The sequence below is a fragment of the Macaca fascicularis genome, chromosome 3 (genome assembly GCF_037993035.2).
Source record: "Macaca fascicularis isolate 582-1 chromosome 3, T2T-MFA8v1.1".
Classification (NCBI taxonomy): Eukaryota; Metazoa; Chordata; class Mammalia; order Primates; family Cercopithecidae; genus Macaca; species Macaca fascicularis.
Genome location: NC_088377.1, coordinates 198856020 through 198879057, shown reverse-complemented (window position 1 = coordinate 198879057; position 23038 = coordinate 198856020). Strand labels below are relative to the sequence as shown.

Sequence of the window (23038 nt, the reverse complement as noted above, 5' to 3'; positions counted from 1 at the left end):
AAAGGGAAGGGAAGCGAGAGGTGGGAAGGCTCCATTAACGGCACGTGTTAATTGTGAGCGATTTTCTAGTTTCAGACGTATTAAAATGTGAGGGAGAATAGGCATCTTAGAATTGTGGAAATAGGGCCATTATTTTTGATAAGATTCTTCCACTGACAAAGAGCCTAACGTGTATGAGCCACAGGATACCGACGAATAAAGCTCGGATTTTTGGTTGGATTCTCATCTGGCCGCGGTGGAAAGAGGTAACAAGTGCAGGCCCAGATACGACCCTGGGTGGCCTTGCAGGAAAGCCCGGAGACACTGAGCCTGTGGCTGTCTATATTTTTAGGGCTATTTTGAAACTGACCTTTTTTGTTCATTGCTCCAGTCCACCGGTCACCCAGTAAGTTGTCTGGTTTTAGAGTGTATTTATTGAACTGTTGAAATGAATGCTAGACTCTGTCTTACAGGAAGAAATTGACAATGAAAAAAAAAAGCAGCATGTAAGACCACAGCTTTGATTGTGATAAACAGTCGGTCCACACTGGCTAGGTGGTGGTGCTTAGTGAATAAGCCACCACAAGGAAAATGAAATTGTCAACAGCATCAATGACCAAACTCTAAATTGTTTAGAATATATCTTACATTTAACTGATCAGAAGTCTGCCTGTTGAGGAAAAGAGATAAATATCCAAACAAGGAGAATAAGAACAAAATGCATTTTAATCCAGTGCTGTGCCCCTCTATCATAAAGTGACTTGATTGTTAACAGTCACTCATCCTTGGGTCTACAGTTATGTCACTGGAGGGAGGTTAACAAGACAAGGACTGTCGTAAAGAAGGGATTTTGGAATTCTCTGTGGAATTCTTGAATTTCTATATTACAGGTTCTGACGCTTGTTATGATACAATTTCTTTTGCCTTTTAGTCTACATTGAAAAGCAAAATACAGTTTTTTGTAATTTGAATCAATAGCAATCAATCAAGAGCCTCTCCAAGGACACACACGAATCTGGCGTCGCAGCCACAGCACACACTCAGTGGCCCCTGCCTGCCGTCACCTTCCCTGGGGACGCAGAGCGTGGATCCAGAGTCCTGAGTACATCCTAAAACAACTACTGCACACAGTTCCTTCCTTGCCCACCCTAATTTCCTGGCCATTATGTACATTTTCTCAACACAGATTTATTTCTAAAGACATACTATGTAGAAATCTTACATAATTTCCTGAAATAGAGTCTTCAAAAAGCGGTCATTCCTGGCAAAATGGATGTAGCTACAAAGACAGCAATTCATCTTAATACCCCGTCTTTGTGTTCATCCAGTGTGTTTGCACATATATGCATATGGGCATGTTGCTATGTCCATATCCATATATGGACTGGAACATATACATCACCAACCCTCTGTGTTTACGATTCATCACCAAGAATAATTGAATTCCCAAATTTCCCTTGTTCCACAGTCTGAGGAGATACAGCCTAAGAAGGTTTTTGTTAAATTCAAAAGCTAATGAACCCCCAGACACGGTTTTGAAAGCCACGTCAGAGTAGAAAGCTTTTCTTGCCTGCCTTACCTGGCACTGCCCAGCATTTCAGCCAAGGCCGCCTTTCATGTGTTACCTGGACGGCGGGTTTGAGTGAAAGCTTCACACTTAGACACGCATTGCTGGTGGTGGATTTTCTCTATAAAATAGCCACCCCGATTTCTGCAACCGGAAAGGTGAGACCACTTCTGAAGACACCAGCCATCTTCATGCTGCAGGGTTTCTTATCTTTGAACAATAGACGAGGCGTTCTCACTCTGGCCTGGCGCCTTCGCCAGGCACCGAGATGTGTAATTAAATATTTCTGGAGCCCAGAGGGAGCACATTTACACTTTAAAGAGAAACTGCTAAGAGATAATTAGCATCACATGTGAGGGCTTTGCTTTTAAAAACTTCTCTGTCTCTCTTTCTCTCTCTCTCTCTCTCTCTCTCTCTCTCTCTCTCTCTCTCTCTCTCTCGTATTACTCTCTCCCTTCTTGCTGTGTGCAATGGCGCTCACTAACGCTGCTCACGGTAAAATGGACAAACCCTTACCTTGCCAGCTAATTAGCGGTGGCCAGTGTCATTTTTGTGATGTTGCAGCTAGTAATATGAGCCCAGTTGCATAGTCACAAAAGTGATCATTGGAAACTGTGACTGTCCTGCAGGGGGCGATGTGGGAAGCCCCTTTCTGAGACTCTAACGACCTCTGACCTTGCTTGCTGGTGCTTTGCATGACGGTGCACTCTCGCCCGGTGACCCGGGGGTTGGTTTGTATCACTAATCGTTCTTTCTCAGTGAATTCCTGTTGCGGAAGTTTCTATAATATCAACTTTTCTTACTGTGGGAGACCTTTTGCTCACTGATGCTTTGTTCTGATGGAGTCAAATGAGGCAGCTGTGTCACCTTCCTGAATAATCCATGGTCTACAGCTTGGGTCAACTGGATGAACTCTTGTGTTCAATATGTCGTGGTTTTGCCTCTCTATTTGTGATGCTTTGCGTGTAACAATACAACTGCAGATCTTTGTAAATAAAGTCCTCAGCTGTGCCACACCCTGTATCTACACTGCACATGTCCTTGACTGCCTGCGGGTTTTTGTAAAAAGGTTGAGCACAAGGTGGGGGCTGGTACGGATATGAAAATTACAGCGAAACCTTCCCAAGGCCACCAGGCACAACATATCAGAGAAAATGGTATCTTACGTACACCGTGAGATAGACACAGGAGTTTCAGGAGTGGGGAAGCAAGTCGAGGCCATCATAGCCACAAATTCACTCACTAGGAGCATTTCCCAGCCAGGGGGGTTATTACTGCATTTTGCCAAAGCAGGAGCTGGCCATAAGCTATCGCTGTCTACTGACTTCTTACACTGGCCTTTCCTCAAACCAGCACACTTTCTTCAAGCGCACCTGGTTTGGGGGTTGGGGGTTGGTTTGTTTTACTGTTCCTTTTTTTGTGTACTTGGTCTCATGAGGAAAAAATGAGCAACCCCTGGTGACTGACAGGTGTGGACTTCCGGAAGCTGAGTTTAGTCTCTACGTAGAGTGGACCACAAGGCATTAAACACAGCAGGAAGCTGGAGGAACAGAACTGAAGTCGTTCCCATTTGCAAGATTCAGAGGCTGAGCCACGGCCAGTAAACTCCTCTGCCAAAGGCAAAAGGCCTTTCAAAGCAAAGCCACTCACCATTTGGTCTGACAGTTGAGCCTGCTTGATTCTACATGTGCACACGTGTGCACATGCATGCTCATGTCACGCACATGCGTGCAGTCTCATGCGCACACACATGGTCTTTACCGAGCTGGAGGGCTTCCCACCCCCATGCTGGGGTGCACCCCTGGGGCCTGGTATCCATTCCGTCATCAGGAGCCCTCGATGCTTCACAGCCTGAGTCAGGAATGGGACATTTTAGAAGTAGACATGGTGGGTCTGTCTTCCAACCTGTTTATTCTCCAGGGACCAAGAATGTTCAAGGCCTGGCCGGGCATGGTGGCTCAAGCCTGTAATGCCAGCACTTTGGGAGGCCGAGACGGGTGGATCACGAGGTCAGGAGATCGAGACCATCCTGGCTAACATGGTGAAACCCCGTCTCTACTAAGAAATACAAAAAACTAGCCGGGCGAGGTGGCGGGCGCCTGTAGTCCCAGCTACTTGGGAGGCTGAGGCCGGAGAATGGCGTGAACCCGGGAGGTGGAGCTTGCAGTGAGCTGAGATCCGGCCACTGCACTCCAGCCTGGGCTACAGAGTGAGACTCCGTCTCAAAAAAAAAAAAAAAAAAAAAAAAAGAATGTTCAAGGCCTTCTGGCATACAAGTGCTGTTACCTTTAAGGAGTTCACTGTTGTGTTCCCCACCTCTCCCCAAAGCCTTCACACCACCGTGTGCCCCAGAAGCAACAAACACCTCTAACAGAAACAGCGATGCGGCCCTGGAGGCCGTTGCTGGTTGTGCTGTGTCTGAGCCCGCCCCATTTTCAGGCATCACCCTCGTGTTTCACAGACCAGAGGGCAGCACAGATCAAGTGCCTCCTGGCTAGGCTGTGGCCGCGGCCCATCTGCAGGTGGGCATCCTGAGTCCAGGCCCCACAGCTGCTCCTTTAACTCCTGTTGTGCCCTCCAGACTGGGCGTTCACACTCCCGTCAGAAGGGCCTTGTTCTGATAACTCCTAGGGGAATAGGAAGAGAGAAGGAGAAAGCTCTGTGGTTTGGGTTCCGCCGTATTCAAGCATCCCTCCACTCATTGCTCACTGGACACTCACCTCCCCTCTCCCTCCACGGCCACCCTGCCCCTTCTGGCTTCAAAGGTTTGTAGAAAAGCAACCAGTTGATGGAATGTTTACTTTCCACTGACTATTTGGTGCTGAATAGGCAAGCCTTTGCAAAGAAACGTGACATTTTCCCATTTACGGTCCATACTTCCATTTTTTTACATTTGTTTCTTGTAGGAGTTCACACAGCACATTTTAGAACACATCCCTTTCACACATGCTTTATTCCAATAACCTGAGATTCTGTCTTTAATTTTACTTATTCAGAAATAGTTCACTGACAACTTTAATGGACTACATAAACAGGTTTAGTTGTTTCACTTAATGTAAAAAAAGACCTGGAGTTTACAGAGTGAATCTTAAATCAGCCCTCTGTTTTGATTTAGGGGTTGGTTATGAAATCTTAAATGTATGCTCATTTCTAATTTTCACAACTTCTGATCTAAACTCTGCACAATGAAGTTGTTTGTCTACTCGAAGTTGTAAACATGGAAAGGACTTGTCTTGGACTTCATGGAGGTTTCTCCGTAATTTAGATATCCCTACCAAAAGCTGACAGGTCACAGATGCCCTTGAAGATGCTGTTTTTAGATAGTACAGAAATAACAGTTTCCAATATGATGTCTGGACTGTAAGAAATGTTGAGCATAAATTGCAAAATTCAAAAATTTTAGTGAAGAATCAAGATGTAGTGTAATGAAAGGTCAAGACAACATAAGCAGAAACAGAAAGAGGAGAGAGCCTGCAGGGGTGGGGCGGGCGGGACGGGCCAGGAGTCCACTGGTTCAAAGCCTGGCACCCTCCTTGAAAGGAGAAAGCGGTGTAAAGGGGTAACATTGGTTTTAAAGCTCCGATTAATAACGTCATGTTGAGAAGAAGAATAAATGTTTGATATTATGTGTATAATTTTCATTTTCTCTGTCAAAACAAGCGATTGCAAAATGACTTCAAACACACAGACCTTGGGCTTTATTTTAATAGTTGTTTTGGATTAACGCAAAGTCTTAGTACACAACTAAAATTTTTATCTCTCTTTTTATTTCAGAAAAGTAAACAAGTGCTACAGGGGCCGTTCTTGTCCAATAATTGTTCATTGCAGGCAAGTACAACTTTTAATGAATTAAGAAGTTTTGGCTACCTCAAAAAATAATCTATGCGAGAAGCTTAACTTTCTAATTGCTTAATAACTATAACTAACTGGCACTTCTAAAGGAAACCAAACATATAAACTTACTTTTCTATGCCATTTGGGTAAATACAATTGGGCGTTGCTTGTATTATGTCTATATAATGGCTTGCTTTTTTTTTGCTAAAATGCACATGGCTTCCTTTTTTTTTTTTTTTTTTAAACTCTATCGCCCAGGCTGCAGTGCAATGGCATGATCTTGGGCTCACTGCAACCTCCACCTCCTGGGATCAAGCGATTCTCCTGCCTCAGCCTCCCGAGTAGCTGGGATTACAGGCACCCGCCACCACGCCTGGCTAATCTTTTTGTATTTTTAGTAGAGAGGAGGTTTCACCATTTGATCAGGCTGCTCTTGAACTCCTGACCTCGAATGATCTGCCCACCTCGGCCTCCCAAGGTGCTGGGATTACAGGCATGAGCCACCGCGCCTGGCCTCACATAGCACATTTTCTAGCAGCTCACGGTGCAGTGTCTTGCCTTCTACTCACCCATGAGCATATCCTGCCACCTTACCTGTTCTTAAACCCTATGGTGCCATGACACAGAAACATCGAGACAATGTTTTCAGCCTGTTGCATTGTCTCAGCCACCAGGATGTTCAGCAGAGGCTCAGAACCCTCTGCAGATGGTGAGAAATGCTGGGGACCGGTTACGAACAGGGACGAAATCTGTCATTACAGGAGGTACAGCCACCTCCAGTTTATCATGTGGGTTCAGGCCTCTTGGTAAAAATTCAGTGACTCGTATCCTTAAGTATGTTAAAACCACACCATTAAGAATAGATTTTATGCAAAGAAAACTCAACCTAATAGTACTGTCTCTGCTGGACTTGATACCCAACTACTTTTGGTGAAGAACTCATATTCCATTTTTCTAGAAGTGTCTTATAGAATGTTCCTCCTGCCTGGAATAAAAAGGCAATCTGTCTCCAAAGAACAAACACCAAATCTGTCAAATCCAATCAAGAGGCATGTGTGTTTTGTGTGCGCATTCCTGTCTATGAGAGAGGAGGATGAAAATAGATTATGGTCTGTTGTCCTCAAAGAGTAGAGTAGAACATCTTTTACCCACAAATGTATCAAGACAAGCTACACTTAGTTGGAAGATTTTTGTAGTAGATCTTAAAATATTCATGTGAATATATGCTGTGCATAGAAGACAAGTGAGAAACGCACTCAGCAACCACAATGCTCGCCGCGGCCCTTTGAAATGAGCAGTGAGGGTTACATGCGGCCCAGGCCGACCGCTTCTCCTCCTTGGTGATGCAGTGAGGGTGTGAGGATGTGAACGAGATGTTTTTGAAACATTTACCGTCCCAACTACAGCATTTTTCAACCATTTGTTTGAGGAAACAGGTTAAAGCCAAAATGTACTGATTCTTTATGATCAAAAACTCACCTCTAGGGTTCCATCGTTTCTTGGGATTATAGACAGCATAGAAAGCAGAACGGAAAGCGTGTTATCTGCTGGGTAGTCACGTCTTTCTTGAAGTCTTGAGAGGGAAACATTTATTCTTTTTCCAGAAAGTCACAATTGACTTTGCTAGGATTGTAAACGTAAAAGGTCCTCCATTTAAAAGCCAGTTGTGGGTGTGAGCCCAAGCCCTATGTACTTTTAAGTAGGCCTCTCAAACTTGTGCAACCCGGTGACAGTGTCTGCACGGGGGGAGGAAATGGCTTCACACATTCCTCCTGAGGAAAGGATGGTGCTGAGGCTACTCTTCTTCCAGAAAAAAAAGGGATTTTTTTTTCCTTTGCTACTGTTGAGGTATTATTCAAAACATTTTTACAACTCTAGCCCAGATGGTAAATATTCCAATTATAGCTGGTGGGATGAGAAAGAGATGAAATGAGAGTGCTTTTTAAAGAATATGATTGAGTAACGACTGTTATGTCAATTTCTCCTTCTGAGAGGGAGGACCTGCGTTTAAAAAGGGCGGCAGGCAGCCTAGGGGGATGTGCCCAAAGTGTCCCTGCCTGCGTGAGCCAGTGGAGTCCAGCCGCCCAGCACCCTCCCCTCTCCTCGGGAGGTTGCCCGGCAACCCTAGAGAAAGCACCTTGCAGATATCTTCTATACAAATGCCATCAACTCTGACACAGTCCAACACTTAGTTCATTTTGTTCTGGCAAAATGTTCCACGTCTTTGGCCAAAGAGGTGGGAACAAGCAAGAGGGAAACAGACCTGAGCACAGCAGCTCGTGCCACAAGCTGCTCAGAGGCTGGAAGCCCCCAGCGGCCTCCCTTCGCCCTCACTTAGATTCTCCCAGCCCGCGTCCTTCCTCCCCCGCTCTCATCCGCCATCCTTCTTTCCTCTCGCCGGCCCCACTTAAGCGTGAAGGAAATGGACTGTCACTAGCTGTGCGGTGGGTCAGGCTTCCGTGTGGACGGCAACTGTCATTTCTCTCCTTCTGTTGGCAGTGACGGTGCAGGCCGGAGCGGCACCTACGTCCTGATCGACATGGTTCTCAACAAGATGGCCAAAGGTGAGACGCAGACACTGCGGTTTTGTTGTGGCTCAGAGCTGGGATGGCGTTGCTATGGCAACGTAGGGTGCAGTGTTCACCGGAGGCCCCGGAAACAAATCGCTGATTGTTGTCCCTCTGCTGGGCCATAGGAAGGTGGTTTGCAGCGAGCACATTTGCTTCTGAGACTGGTCCTTCGTTACCTGCCTCTGTGTGCCGAGCACACGGTGGGTCTTTGACAGGTGTTTGCCGCACACGCTGCAGCGTTAACCTCACAGCCGCGGAGAAACCACCCTCGGGCCCTTCAGTGTCCTTGCGGTGCAGAACGTCGCTCCAGTATTCGATGTAACTTCACTGTTGTTAAAACGGTATTTGCAGTAGAGTCACACTAAAAATATCCGTTAGTAATTGCCATCAAATGTCAATCACCCCATCTCAAATGAGCCTTTCAGCCCTTTTTGTGAATGTCCTTCTTATCTAGGGAATCTCTGTGTGTGCTATGGGAGGCTTTCCTCTCGGAGAGGGCATGGGGAGTCTCAGACTGAGGCCCGTGGCGGGGGGGACAGGTTTGGCAGAGCGGGAGCATGCGCAGACGGCGTGGGGAGTCTCAGACTGAGGCCCGTGGCAGGGGGGACAGGTTTGGCAGAGCGGGAGCATGCGCAGACGGCGTGGGGTGTCTCAGACTGAGGCCCGTGGTGGGTGGGGGACAGGTTTGGCAGAGCGGGAGCATGCGCAGACGGCGTGGGATGTCTCAGACGTTAGGCACGGGGTGCGAGGCCGGGTCCAGCAGCAGCGTGGGAGAGCGGATCTGCACACGGGTCCAGCTCTGCCAGCAATGAGGTTTATCACTTTGGACAGAGCTTTTAACCTCTCTGGGATCCAGTTTTCTGCTACAAAAGCATGGGGATTGAGCTCTGGCATTTCTCAAAAGGTGGTCTCCAGAACACCCAACCTCTAAGGTCATCTCTTTGAATCCGGGCCAGAGAGAGGGCTCCCCAGACGGGTGAGCTCGGGAGGAGGCACGCACTGAGTCTGCTCCTTGAGCATCACAGGGCAGGTGCACAGGGAGAGGCCCTGAGGAGTCCGGGGCAGAGAGATGTGTCCAGCTTCCCCTGACTCAGCGCCTCTGACACTTACTTGAGAAGAGTCTGCATCAGCCTTGCGATACCCATTAGCGTCCCATGGAAGGTGGGAGGCGCTGAGATGGCAGCACCCCACAGTCTCTTTCCCAGCGTGAATCAACAATTCCCTTCGTGTCAACACACACGCACATATATGTGTTCATATGGAGACCTCCACCTTCCAGAACATCCCGTTCTTCGTCACTGGCCCAGTGACAGGAGCAGGCATCGATCATAGAAACCAGTTTCTATGCACTTCCATGAATGCCAGCAACTTTAAAATAAGCGTTTTCCTTACTTCAGTTTCTTCTGGTTAACAGAAAAAAAGACATAAATGCGTGAAGATAAAACAACAGCCATGACTTTATGCAGAAGGACTGGAGAGCCTGGGCGAGTTCTCCAGCGTCCTGCAGTGGAGGGGAGGGCTGCAGCCCAGCCCCACACCCCACACCCACCCGACACCACCAGCATCCTTTACTGGCTGCTGGGGAGAAATGAAATCAGTTTTTGTGCCACCAAATATCATTTTAAACACCCAAGATTCATTTAGTGGTGGGAATGGGCAAACAAAAACAAAATGCAAACACTCTGGTAATACTTTTAATCCTTTTTTGTTTGTTTGTTTTGGACATGACACAATCCTTTTTGTCATTTAAACGTCCATTTTTCCTTGTCCATTAATGCTGCTGTATCTTATCAAATATTTCTTTTTCTTTCCAAATTTACAGCTATTGGAGCTCAGAGCTATCCGTGGAATTTGTATTTCTCCCCTTATCACGGGCCCTCCCTTCTTTCTCTCACACATAAAGATTTTCCTTCTCTTAAACCAAAATATCTTCAGAACGTTACAGATCATTTGATGTGTTTCTGACCAAGCCTGTGTTTGTGAACATGTGACGTGATGAGCTGCTGGGGGCACCTGTGTTTCCAATGGAACCTGCCCATCCAGGTACCAGAAGCACAGGCAGGCGGCTGGATGCAGGTGGCCCCAGTGCGCATCTCCACAAGGATGGGATGGAGCCTGGGTTCTGAGTGGCTCAGGTTCACTCCACAGAGAAGGAAACATGGAGAAGTGTGTCCCGGCCTCGAGACCCCGATGCGGGGGGCAGGGCTGGCATATTGTCCAGGCACCTGAGCCACTGTTCACTGGCTCCATTGTGGCATGTAATGTCAGTTCCACTTTGAGATGGGCTCAGCTTTGGACAATACACATGCAGCCATGTGGAACTGGCCAGAGAGGGCCGGCTTGGGGCCTTTGCTGAGATTGGTGACCCCCCTCCTGTTCTTGACCTGCTCCTCTTTCCCTGGGGTGTGTGCGGTGTGAAATTCCCTGACCCGGGGCCCAGGCCATGGTCTCAGGAGAGATCAAAGGGCAGGCGGCCCCTCTGCCGGCTGAGGTGGGCCTTTCCCAGGCCTCCACACTGAGAGGCGCCGGGGTTTTGTTCTGGTGCAGGCTAGGCCCTGCCCGTGTGGCCGGGCGTCTTTGTCTGGCCTGAGAAGCCGGAGGCCCCTGTTGCAGACCCAGCGTTTCTCAAATGATCAAAGGCCCAGAGCCCTGGACGTGAAACCTTTCTTCCCATTTTCCTTTCTGTAAAGGAATGTGTTGCAGAAGACTGGAGAACGCCCTTCCCAAGCTTCCTGGGCAGTGCCAGCACTGACGTTAGGGTCCTCCAGTCCTGCGTGCAGGGCCTGCGTGCTTTCAGCTCCACCAGCTGTGGCCGCAGACAGCAGAGCAGCACTTGTCCACACGGCCTGTCAGCGATTAAGGCCTTTGGGCCTAGTTTAAAGGCCTTTAAAAGCAAACTTGGAATAGTTGAAGTTCTTTCTCCACTGTCTAGTTTAGCAGCAAGTAGACAATGATGCAGTTTGGAATGAAAGTCAACAGGCTCATGTTCTGCAAAGGGTTGTGTGGAGGGAAAGTAGGCACCAATCTGTGAAGCACTTGCACATGGCATTTCTGTTGCAGCAGATAACGTTTCTAACTCATCGATACTAGATAAGTGCACCGGAATCTGTTTTTAGGTAGCCTATTCCTCTCTCATTGAAGGGCTTTGCTCACATGTAGCAAAAAATGTTTTTTTCAAGCAAGATATTGTCTAAGGTTGTGCTTTTTACATTTACATTTTTGTCAGTGACCTCACTTATGAGGGTATTTTTCTACTCCCCCACAATTTTTTTTTTGAGACGGAGTCTCGCTCTGTCACCCAGGCTGGAGTGCAGTGGTCGGATCTCGGCTCACTGCAAGCTCCGCCTCCCGGGTTTACGCCATTCTCCTGCCTCAGCCTCCCGAGTAGCTGGGACTGCAGGCGCCCGCCATCTCGCCCGGCTAGTTTTTTTGTATTTTTTTAGTAGAGACGGGGTTTCACCGTGTTAGCCAGGATGGTGTCGATCTCCTGACCTTGTGATCTGCACGTCTCGGCCTCCCAAAGTGCTGGGATTACATCCCCCAAAATTTTTTAAAGGGACAAGGAGCAGCCAGCACTGGGGGGGCTCCCCAGAGATCAGGTCGGCTGAGCCTATGCTACGCGGAGTCAGGCTTCACTCCCCAGGGGCCAGCACAGAAATGCAGTGGCCGAGAAGTGTGGCCGAGCTGCCACAGCATTCCCACCAGGGTCTGCGCCTGGGCCGGAAGGGGGTGCCTCTGGGGCCCCAGGTGCCATGGAGGCTGTGCCAAGCAGATGCCATATGGCCCCCCCGCGGCTGTGATTGTTGACAAGATGCAGAGTGTGTCTGGGGGGACTCATTTCTTTTGTCTGGCAGGAGCCGCAGACTGGGAATTTTGTGTTCCAGCATGAATCCCCACGGCTTGCGAGCCCGTGCTGGAGTGAGCTTTAAACTTCAGCTAGTTAGGAGTACGTTCCTAAGGAACCTCACGGCGTGAATGTGAGTGGATGGTGGGGTGTCCACACAGGTGTAGATCCAGCCCCAGCTCTCAGACTCAGCGACTGGACCTGGGTACTGTTGTGTGTGTGGATACACATCTCCTCGCCTGTGGGGAGGGATCATTTCCGTTCTTTGTTTCCATGAATCTGACTATACTGCGCACCTCATCTAAGTGGAGTGATGCGACGTCTGTGCTTCTGTGACTGGTGTATGTCACTTTGCATAATGCCTTCAAGGTTGGCCTGTGTTGTGGTGTGTGTCAGCACTAACTTCCTTTTTATGACTGACTAATATTCCATGGCACGGATGGACCACACTTTGAGGATTCATTTGGGTATTAATGGACATTGCCATTGTTTCCAGCTTTGGACTGTTGTGAGAATTCCTGCTGTGAATGTGGATCCGCAGATGTCCACTCACATCCCTGGAGCTGTCCCTGGGGCGGAACGGCCGCATCGACCATAATTCTCTTTACCTCTTGGCTGTTTGATTACAGCCATCCCAGTGGATGTGAGTGGATCTCACTGTGGTTTTAATGTGCATTTCCCTAACAACTAGTGACGCTGAACATCCTTTAATGGCTTATTGGCCATTCGTGTATCAACTTGAGCAAAACAGACATTTCAAGTCCCTTGCCCATTTCTGAAGTGGGCTGTTCAGTTTTTTTCTTGTTGAATTCTAAGAGTTCTTTATATATTCTGAATACTACTCCCTTATCATATACGTAATTTGCAAGCATTTTCTCCCATTACATCAGGGTTTTTTACTCTTTTGATAGTGTCTTTGTTACACAAGTGTTCAATTTTGATGAAGTCCAGTTTATCTTTTTAAAAATCTTTTTCTTGTGGCTCACACCTGTAATCCCAGCACTTTGGGAGGCCGAGGCAGGTGGATCACCTGAGGTCAGGAGTTCGAGACCAGCCTGGCCAACATGGCAAAACCCAGTCTCTACTAAAAATACAAAAATTAGCCAGGTGTGGTGGTGGGTGCCTGTAATCCCAGCTACTATGGAGGCTGAGGCAGGAGAATCACTTGAACCCAGCAGGTGGAGGTTGCAGGGAGCTGAGATCGTGCCATTGCACTCCAGCCTGGGAAACAAGAGAGAAACATACCTCAAAAAATATTTTTTTTCTCTTTTTTTTTTCCTGTGCTTTTAGTATCATACCCAAGATATTTTGGTCAAATCCAAAGTCACAAATATCTTCTCCTATCTTTTCGTAGATCTCCTCCTATATTTTCTTAACTTTTAAGGGCAGGTTCCAGTAGTAGATGGAAGACTGCCTGTGGGAAGTGAGAGGGGCTATGGAGCAGAGAGCCCGTCACCTCAAGCGTGTGCAAGAGCACCTGGGTCCTGATCTGCTATGTGTGGTGACGCAGGAGCACCTGGGTCCTGATCTGCTGTGTGTGGTGAAGCGGAGCACCTGGGTCCTGATCTGCTGTGTGTGGTGACATGGGAGCATCTGGGTCCTGATCTGTTGTGCGTGGTGATGCAGGAGCACCTGGGTCCTGATCTGTGTGTGGTGACGTGGGAGCACCTGGGTCCTGATCTGCTGTGCGTGGTGACGTGGGGGCACCTGGGTCCTGACCTGCTGTGCGTGGTGACATGGGAGCACCTGGGTCCTGATCTGCTGTGCGTGGTGACAGCAGAACGTCTTTGCGGAATCGTGTTTTATGGCTCCCCGGACTTTGAAGGCCAGCCGCCCTCCAGAGCCACCTTGTTTTGTACAGCAGCCACATGTGGTTCCTTAGAGTCGCTAAAATTGGATAAAGTTTACAAGTCAGCTCTTCAGTTGTACCAGCTGCGTGACATAGCCACCATGGCGACGCCAGGCGGTGAAGCTGGAAGCCACTTCCGCCACCACAGCGGGTCCTGGTGGGCCACACGGCTCCAAGGTGGCACTACGGTGGCTCCTGACTGCACCCTCACCCTCTTCTCATCTCCCCGGGCCCAGCCCCGTCATCCCTCCTGTGCTGGTCTCCCCGCTCCATTTTCCCCTCCTGATCGGGTCTCACACAGCCGTCAGTAAGATGCTTTAGACAGAAAGACCTTGGGTGGCTGCCTTGGCCCGGAGCTGTCCCCAGAGCCCTGGGCAGGCTGGCCACTGCCGGTCCCCCTTGGTGGGTCACGCCAGATCCTTCGGCCCCAGGACTCCGGGCTTTGCAGGTTCCTTTCTGTGGCGTGGGGGGGCGCAGCCTTCCCCTCCCCAGGGCACATCCCCCACCGTCTGTCCTCTCTGGAGTCCCACTGGTCCATTCCTTCTCTGGCAGATGCCAGGGTGAACCGTGAAAGTGTGGCTCCAGCTGGTGGCAGGGCAGTGTCCACTGCATGCTGGGTCCATGCTGACGCTGGTTTGGCACCTGCTGCCTGCCCGGCGCGGGTTCTGAGAGTAAAACAGGGAAGCCCCATCCTCCCGCCGCATCTTCCTGCTCTGCCGAGAGACAGGTCAGGGGTCTGAGGCTGCAGGGTGGTGGGGAGCAGACAAGGACACTCCCAGATGCAGAGACGGCAGCTTCACTCACGGGCCGGGGCTCAGGAAGACCCGCAGAACGCGTTCCACCAAATGGAGGGGCCCTAGGGGCCGTCCGTTCTGACCACTTTGTTGCGAGCTGAGGAAGCAGTTCTGGGAGGTTGGGTGACTTGCCTCAAGGCCTCCGGCCAGCCAGGGTCAGATGCAGAACCCTGCTCAGTCTGCAAAGGCTCAAGGCCCCAGAGGGAGGATGGTGGAAGGGACACGACCCCAGGGATGGCGCTCAGAGGCACAGCGTGGTGTGTTCCAGGGCTCCAGGGACAGAGGGGCACCTTAGCTGGGGAGTTCGTTTGGGGCTGTCATGGAAACTACTGGAGGAAGAGGAAACTGAGGGCCAGTGGTGAAGGGCCTGGGCCGCTGAGCTCAGCTCTCTCTCGGCACAGCCTGGAGTCTACAGGGAAGTGGGAGAACTCAGGCAGGTGCTAGGGGACCGGCCAGGCAGTGCAGGACCAGAGGGCTGAGGGGATGGCATGGCCAGGCAGTGCAGGACCAGAGGGCTGAGGGGATGGCATGGCCAGGCAGTGCAGAACCAGACAGCCGGGGGACCAGCTGGGCAGTGCAGAACCAGACAGCCGGGGGACCAGCTGGGCAGTGCAGGACCGAGAGGGCCAGGGGATGGAGCTGGAACTGAAGAACAGGCCGGCTCAGCCACGGGGCCCAGCAGAGGGTTGAGCCGGACAGAGCCGCACATTTGGGCACCAGGGGAAGGAGGTGCACGTACATGGGGTTCGGCCTTCTGCAGACGAGACTTAGAGGGACGCGAGGGTTGGGCAGAAACGGGAGAGCTGGGCGGGAGACGTCTCGCTTTTATGTTTGGCTGAAACGTGAAAACACGAGGTGTCAGCGGGAGAGGGACCTCACAGGCACGTTCGGCCCGCTGTCTCTCGTCTCGCTCAGGCAAGTTTCAGGCTGAGACAGTGCCCAGGATTGGGTGAGGTGGGAGAAGGGAAGGGGAGAGGGAGCCTGTCTGCCCCTTTCTCTTCTAGGGAGGAACTGCCTTCCGTCGGGCAGCAGCAGGGCCTCGTCCACTGCGCGTTGTTTGTTTTCCGTGCCTTTCATTCCCCTGAGCTTTTCTGGTGCAAGAGAAACAGTGAGGGATGTGGGGCGTGAGGTGTCCCCAGGTTCCTGGGCCGGACTGCAGTGCCCTGTCCCGTGTAAGGGGCAGACGATGGACACTGGTTGGAGCAGCGGTCCAGGGGCGCGGCTGACCCAGGGGTCTGGCTGACCCCACCCAGGCGGGGCACAGGCGGGGCACAGGGGGGGCACAAGTGGGCCCTGGTGTTGATCGACAGGTGGGAGTGTGTGGACCGTGTGAGACCCACTGGTCTTGGGAAACACACTGTGGGTGTCCGTGTGGGCACTGCCCACCATCCTTCGATGGTCTCCTTGGGGGTCTTCGTCCCTGTGCATGCGGCCGTCCTCACTGAGTACCAGCTCATGGGTCTCCCACCTGCAAGGGGTCAGGCCGGCCCTGCTGAGCCAGGGTTCACACAGCCTGGCTGCAGGGGCTCCTCACCCACTCCAGGGTCTGATGTCCTCACCTGGGCAGTCCTCTGCTTCTCCTCATGGACACGCAGACACCTCAGGCCCATTGGATGCCACAAGATGTCGTTCAGGTCCCACCTGGCCGAGGGCCGTCCCTTCTGCAAGCTCCCTCCTTGGTCCCGGGTGCTGGCACCAGCCCATCAGGCCCATCCAAGCCCATCCAGGCCCATCAGGCCCATCCAAGCCCATCCAGGCCCATCAGGGCCATCCAGGCCCATCCAGGCCCATCAGGCCCATCCAGGCCCATCCAGGCCCATCAGGCCCATCCAGGCCCTCCCCTCCCTCCAACGCAGGCCTTGCTGGCACACATTTAGGGGTCAGACCACGCCAGCAGGAGCTGGATGAGGCCACAGCGAGGGAGCTGGCAGCAGGCAGCCACTGAGGATGTGGGAGAGAACACAGGAGAGAGACGGGGCTGGGGGGCCACAGCCCTGTGGGGGCAGTTGTGTCGCCCTCAGGGCATACCGCAAGCACTGGTCCCTGAGTCCACGTGTTTCTGTTCAGACTCCTGTTTGGAAATTCAGGAGGGGATCAAAGTCCTGCCCTCTGAGGTTCCGGTTGCAGACACAGCTCCACAGTTCAACCTGGCCCAGCATGCGCACTCCCCTGCCTGATTCTGCTCCCTGCTGCCAGGCAGTCGCTCCTCCGTCTCAGTCGCTGGATCCTCTCCTTCCTCCTCTGTGCACATCTTGCTCACGGCCTGGTTGCTCCGTTTCCTGTGGTGCAGCCGCCCTCCCCACACAGTCTGTGGTCCCCCACTCTGTCTCCCCTCCTCTCACACCTACCCACTCCATCCTTCCCTCATTCCTCTGCTCGTCCAGCCCCCGCCAGCGTGCTCTGCCACTCCCTGTCCTGGGATTCGAGGGGCCCGTGCGGAGGGCTGCAGGGGTCTCCCTGTTGTCCTGGAGGCATCTCCCAGAGCATCGTCCCTGCCCAGCCCTCAGGCCTAACATCCTCCGTCCAGACCCTGAGGGGCTGTCCCCAGAGGCAGCGGGTCCCACACGTCCTTTCCTGGCGCCTGAAACCCAGGCTCATGCAGCCTGGCCGTTTGGCAGTGAGGCTCCCTCGTGGTGTTGAGTAGGATGCTGGGGCTCCCCTGATGGAGTCAGGGTGCGGCAGGGGGTTGCACGCTGTCCCTTGGAATCAGTAATCCTCACGCAAGATTCTTCCAGACGCACAGCAACTACGTGAGACAGAACTTGCATGTGGGAAGGGCAGCAATCCCGTGCAGTGTCACACGGCTGCTCGGCTCCCTCTTCAGCCTCCCCTGTGCTTCCGTTCCTCCTGTTTCTGAGGTCAAATGGTGCAAAGTGTCCTTGGCCATGAGCCCACAGGCGTGGGACAAGGTCTCCGTGCTTGCACTATAAGCCACAGAACTGAGTCAATGTGTAACTGGCCTTGTCCCCAGCCCAGGCACTTTCTGAACCCAAAATAGACTCAGGGGGACCAAGGCAGCTGCTGGCCCTGCAGGAGCAAGGGGGAGGAGAGCCTGGCCTGTGCCCTTGCAGGAGGGATCCCACCAGACCCCCATAAAGGCCGGGCCCCCAGGAGCAGCAATACCAGTGGTCAGTGCGGCCTGGGAGGGGAGCTGACTGCGTTCGTCACACCTCCCCACTGGACCAGTGCGTGAGCACCTTTCAGGTTAAAGGTGCAAGTGGTGTGTGCGTGTTCCAGGCAGCATGAGAAGGGTTGCCTTAGGCGGGCCCCCTGTTCTCTTCCACGTGTCCAATATTCACAGTTTGGTGTGACCGTTACTCAGCTGCAGACGCCTCCTGAATGCCATTTACCGCACACGCGTGTTGATTCTGACGTGGGTGTCGAGGGCCTAGCCACATTCTGGAGCTCCCCGTGTGGGTGTGTGTGCTCTGCACCGACCCGGGAATGGCTGCGTGCCCTACCCCATCACACGGACGCTCCAGGATGTACCTCAGCACTCCCCTGCCTTGGGGCTCTCGTGCCGTTCCCAAACCTCTTCTGTCAGCACAGACGCTGCGTTTGCATCTCGATCCTGCCCCGGTGCCCTGGCACTGGTTGTGCAGGGCAGGTAGGTGGGGTGGCAGCAAACTGCAGTGGGCACCACGTTGCACCAACGTGCATGTGTTCACACACAGACGGGACTCGGAATTGCGGAGCCATCGTATTTGTCTTTCACTTTTAACAGTCCCCCCTTGAATCGTGAAGCTGTGCTCACCTGCACAGGGGTGCGGAGGTCCGGCGTCTCCGCGTTGATGCTGCCAACACCTCAACAGTATTATGGGATGGTCCAGCAGTCAATAGAAACTTATCAGGATATTTTGCACAATTCCCTGTCCTCCTGGAGTATTAGCGGATGGTGACTTTAAAACGACAGTACTCATTTATACACTTCTACATTTTGTTTAACTTACATTTTTTATAAGGATCTGGAGGCATCTCAGTTTCTCCAAAAGAAGGATTTAGAATTTATTCGAAGGAAAAAATACGTAAGAAGTAGCTAGTTTGTTATGATTCTGATCTACTTGATTTTCAAGTGAATAAGACGCAGATTTGCCTCCTTTGATCCCAGCAAAGTGTCGCAACATAGACCATATAATTTATCTGGAAGGTCAGCAAAAAAAATCCTGCTTATAATTTTCATAAGTCTTTAGTTAAGATCATCCAGGAAAGATGTGAAGTGAAAACTCAGCACCGAAGGCCCAGGACAGTGTGTGCATGTGTGTGTGTGATTGGTGTGGGTATGTGGGCGTATGCATGCCCATGTGTACATGTGTGCATGCACGTGGGTGTATGCATGTGCACAGCATATGAGTGTGTGATATGGGGTGTGGAATGTGCAGTGTGAGCTGTGAGTGTTCTGTGTGTGTGTGCATGCGTATGATGTGTGTGATCCTGAATGTAGGAATAATGGATGTGCATGTGTGATGTGGGGTGTATTGTGAGAGTGTGGGGTGTCGGTGTGTGTGTGCATGTGTGTAGGATGTGAGTGTTCTGTGGTGCGTGCATGCCTGTGTGTATGTGTGTGTGCATATATATGACCTATATAAGTGGGGTGTGTGTGTTGTGTGGTGTGTGCACGCCTGTGTATGTATGTGTGCATGCATGTATGTATGACATGAGTGTGGATGTGCATGTTGTGTGAGCGTGTGCATGCCTGTGTGTATATCTGTGTGTGTGTGTATGTATGACACGAGTGTGCTGTGTGCATCTTGTGTGGATGCGTACATGCCTATGTATATGTGTGTGCATGCATGTGCATATATATGACATTGTGCATGTGTGTGCGTATGTGTGACATCAGCGTGGGGGTGTGTTGTGTGGGCATGTGCATTCCTGTGTGTATATGTGTGTGTGCATGTGCATATGTATGACACGTGAGCGTGGGTGTGTTGTGTGTGCATGCCTGTGTGTATACATGTGTGCGTGTGTGCATATGTATGAAGTGAGTGTGGGGTGTGCATATTGTGGGCGTGTGCATGTGTATGTGTGCTTGTATGTGCATATGTATGACAGTGTGGGGTGTGAGTGTAGTGTGAGCATGTGCACACGTGTGTATGTGTGTGGGCATATGTGTATGTATGACATGTGAGTGTGGGATGTGCATGTTTGGGTGTGTGCATGCGTGTGTGCCTGCATATGCATATGTATGACATTGTGCATGTGTGTGCATAGGTGTGATGTCAGCGTGGGGTGTGCATGTTGTGTGGGTATGTGCATTCCTGTGTGTATATGTGTGCATGTGCATATGTATGACAGGTGAGCATGGGTGTGTTGTGTGTGCATGCCTGTGTGTATATCTGTGTGCATGTGTGCATATGTATGAAGTGAGTGTGGGGTGTGCATATTGTGGGCGTGTGCATGTGTATGTGTGCTTGTATGTGCATATGTATGACAGTGTGAGGTGTGAGTGTAGTGTGGACATGTGCATACATGTGTATATGTGTGTGGGCATGTGTGTATGACATGTGAGTGTGGGATGTGCATGTTTGGGTGTGTGCATGTGTGTGTGCCTGCATGTGCATATGTATGACATGGGGTGTGTGTTTTGGTGTGTGCATGCATGTGTCTGTGTGTGTGCATGTGCATATGTATGACGTGTGAATGTGGGTGTGTGCATGCCTTTGTGTGTGTGCATGTGCATATGTATGACGTGAGTGTGGGTGTGTTGTGTGGTGTGTGCATGCCTGTATGTATATGTGTGTGCATGTGCATATGTATGACATGAGTGTGGGTGTGTTCTGTGGTGTGTGCATGCCTGTGTGTATATGCATGTGTGGGCATGTGTGTATGACATGAGTGTGCGTGTATTGTATGGTGTGTGTATGCCTCTGTGTGTGTGTGTGTGCATGTGCATATGTATGACATGAGTATGGGGGTGTGTGTTGTTTGGGTGTGTGCATGTGCGTGTGCACAGGAAAATATCCCAGACAAAGCAGAAATATCCCAGCCTGGGTGAGTGAGGAGCTCTGCACCTCCCAGGGCACAGGAACTGTTCCACTTCGTTCCTTATCTGGATTCGTAATAATCACCATGTGTCCTTAATTCGAATGCATTTAGTTAGGACCAAGCTTTTCTTCAGTTCTTCCAGAGGGTGGAGTTGAGAAAATTTTCTTCTGCAAGTAAAGGCCTCTCTCTTGAACGCTTGGCACACATTGTCTTTTTTTTTTTTTTTTGAGACGGAGTCTCGCTCTGTCGCCCAGGCTGGAGTGCAGTGGCCAGATCTCAGCTCACTGCAAGCTCCGCCTCCCAGGTTCCCGCCATTCTCCTGCCTCAGCCTCCCGAGTAGCTGGGACTACAGGCGCCGCCACCTCGCCCGGCTAGTATTTTGTATTTTTTTAGTAGAGACGGGGTTTCACCGTGTTAGCCAGGATGGTCTCGATCTCCTGAACTTGTGATCCGCCCGTCTCGGCCTCCCAAAGTGCTGGGATTACAGGCTTGAGCCACCGCGCCCGGCCACATTGTCTTTTTTACTTTCAAGAAAAAAAGAATACATTGCATCCCTGCCGTCTGCAAAACCTCTGAGTAAAATTGTAATAAAACTTACCTGTGCTCATCCAGTTATTATCCATGAACAGGCTGCTGGAAGCCACGCGGAAGAATGACAGTCGGGAGATGGTGATCATGGTCCTCCCGGCACACCCCATCCGTCCGCTTTCACTCTGTTTACTGGGAGGATGTGGTCTAGGGCCATGAGCTGAATCACACGGCTCGGTCAGCCAAGAGCCAGAGTCCAGGAGAAATCCAACAGGCCTTGTAAAGAGACACCGGTAGCATATTTGCTTGGTTTTCTTTAACTTCAAATGGATTCTTTCATTGTGACAAATAGTTTTAATACTTTAACACTAATATTCTTTTAATGGCTTTTGTTTAATGGTTAACATTTTTTCTCTAAAGCTAAAAAAAAAAACCGTCTGTTGTCTTAAAAATGTATTTAACCAATGTATAAACTTTTAACCCAATGAGCCCTGGGTGAATTAGAAAATAATGATGAGAACGATTTACATTTGCTGAGCTGGGCACAGCATGGTACCCAGCGGCCATTCAGGTGCCAGCGGAGCACGCAGAGCCTGGTGTCTGTGGCTCCCTCCCCGGTCCACTAACAGCGAGAGAGGTGGGTCTTCCTGGGTGTCTCGGGCATGAGGGTGCAGCCCAATCCAAACAAGAAACCGACTCAGGCAGCGCTCACCACACTGAGGTGCTGGCCAAGATGGCAGCCTGAGTCACTTCCCTGTGCGTTCCCGACATTGACAACTCAAACCTGGTCAAGTAGCAGAAAGTGGCTCCACTGAGTCCATTCATTTCCCTGGTGTTTGAATCACCACGATGCTTCTTAGGTGGAAAACGTCTGGAACTTCTCTGTGGACCCACCCTCTGTCCCCGGTAACCATCGTTAAGGTTCCTTTCTTTCCTTCCATCCAGATTTTCTTTGCATGTGCTCTGACTCCTCGACTGTTTGCAGGCTTTTCAATGTGAGCGTCACACCACTGGGCCTTTCCGTTTACCTGGAATTTCACTTTTGTTAGCTGCTCCTTCACCTTGTCAGCAAAATTGGATTTTTCAAGAAAGAATTGTACTTTAAATGCACTAGAGGGAGCTTTCTATGCAGTGGAGGCTTTAAGTGGATCTTTGACACCAAGAAAAGCCTTTTACCAAGTGAAGGGGGACACATGCCCACCCAGCAGGTGCTTTACCAATGCCAATGTTGTGCCCCTGCCCGAGAGCAGGCAGGATCTGGCGCCCGGCCTGGCCACACCCATGCTCAGGAGGGCACGAGAGCAGGCAGGATCTGGTGCCCAGCCTGGCTGCACCCATGCTCAGGAGGGCACGAGAGCAGGCAGGACCCGACGCCTGGTCTGAGCCTGGCTGTCCAGGGTCTGTCCCTTATGAAAGAAAGATCTCACGCATGGGTTCTATGAAAGCTTCTCTCTCTGCCACACTTCAAGTAAGGAATTATTCTTAATTCTAGCATGCAAGAAGCAGGAGCTATCCACAGCAGACAACTGATTTTACTAATACATCCGTTACGGACCTAATGTTGGTGCCACACACTTTTTAAGCGTTAACTCCGTTTCCTCCGCTCTTCAGTTTTGGTCTTGGGCTCATTGCGATTTGGAGGCATGCTCCCATGTTGTTCTGTATTTCAGCCCAGTTCTCCCCATGTTGTCTGGGGATGACCCGGTGCATCTTTCTCCTTCCTTTTTTCACTTTTCCTCACAAACCACAGTCTGAGAGGGAGCCACGATGTTGTGAAATAAGAGAGACTTTATCCATCGCATTTTATCTGAGGACCACGCCGCTGTTCTGGGAGGCAGCTGCCAGCGATGACCATCTCCAGAGATCAGTGCACATGGAGGGAGAGCCCCTTCCTCACCCGCACCTGCTACAGCTCCTGACGGCTTCATGGCTCCGGCCAGAATTTAGGAGGGCAGTTGCCAGTGAGGGACGGTCGCCCAGGATTCCACACTAGCACAATCATACACACAGCCCTTCAGGTGACATTGCCATTGAAAGTCGTTTTAAAAAAGAAGTTTCAGGGACTAAAAGCAAGTACCCTAAGCCAAC

General features: G+C 50.9%; 1 protein-coding gene across 10 annotated transcripts in view; it reads left to right on the top strand.

Annotated features, from left to right (window-relative positions):
• The window catches only part of PTPRN2 (protein tyrosine phosphatase receptor type N2), a 1017982-nt gene that overhangs the window by 978908 nt on the left and 16036 nt on the right, over positions 1-23038 (top strand). For all 10 annotated transcript variants that reach the window (XM_045387364.2, XM_045387363.2, XM_045387365.2 and 7 more), the window contains 2 exons: positions 5321-5374; positions 7880-7944. In XM_045387364.2, the coding sequence (XP_045243299.2) occupies positions 5321-5374; positions 7880-7944 (119 nt within the window). The remainder of the gene's footprint in view (positions 1-5320; positions 5375-7879; positions 7945-23038) is intronic.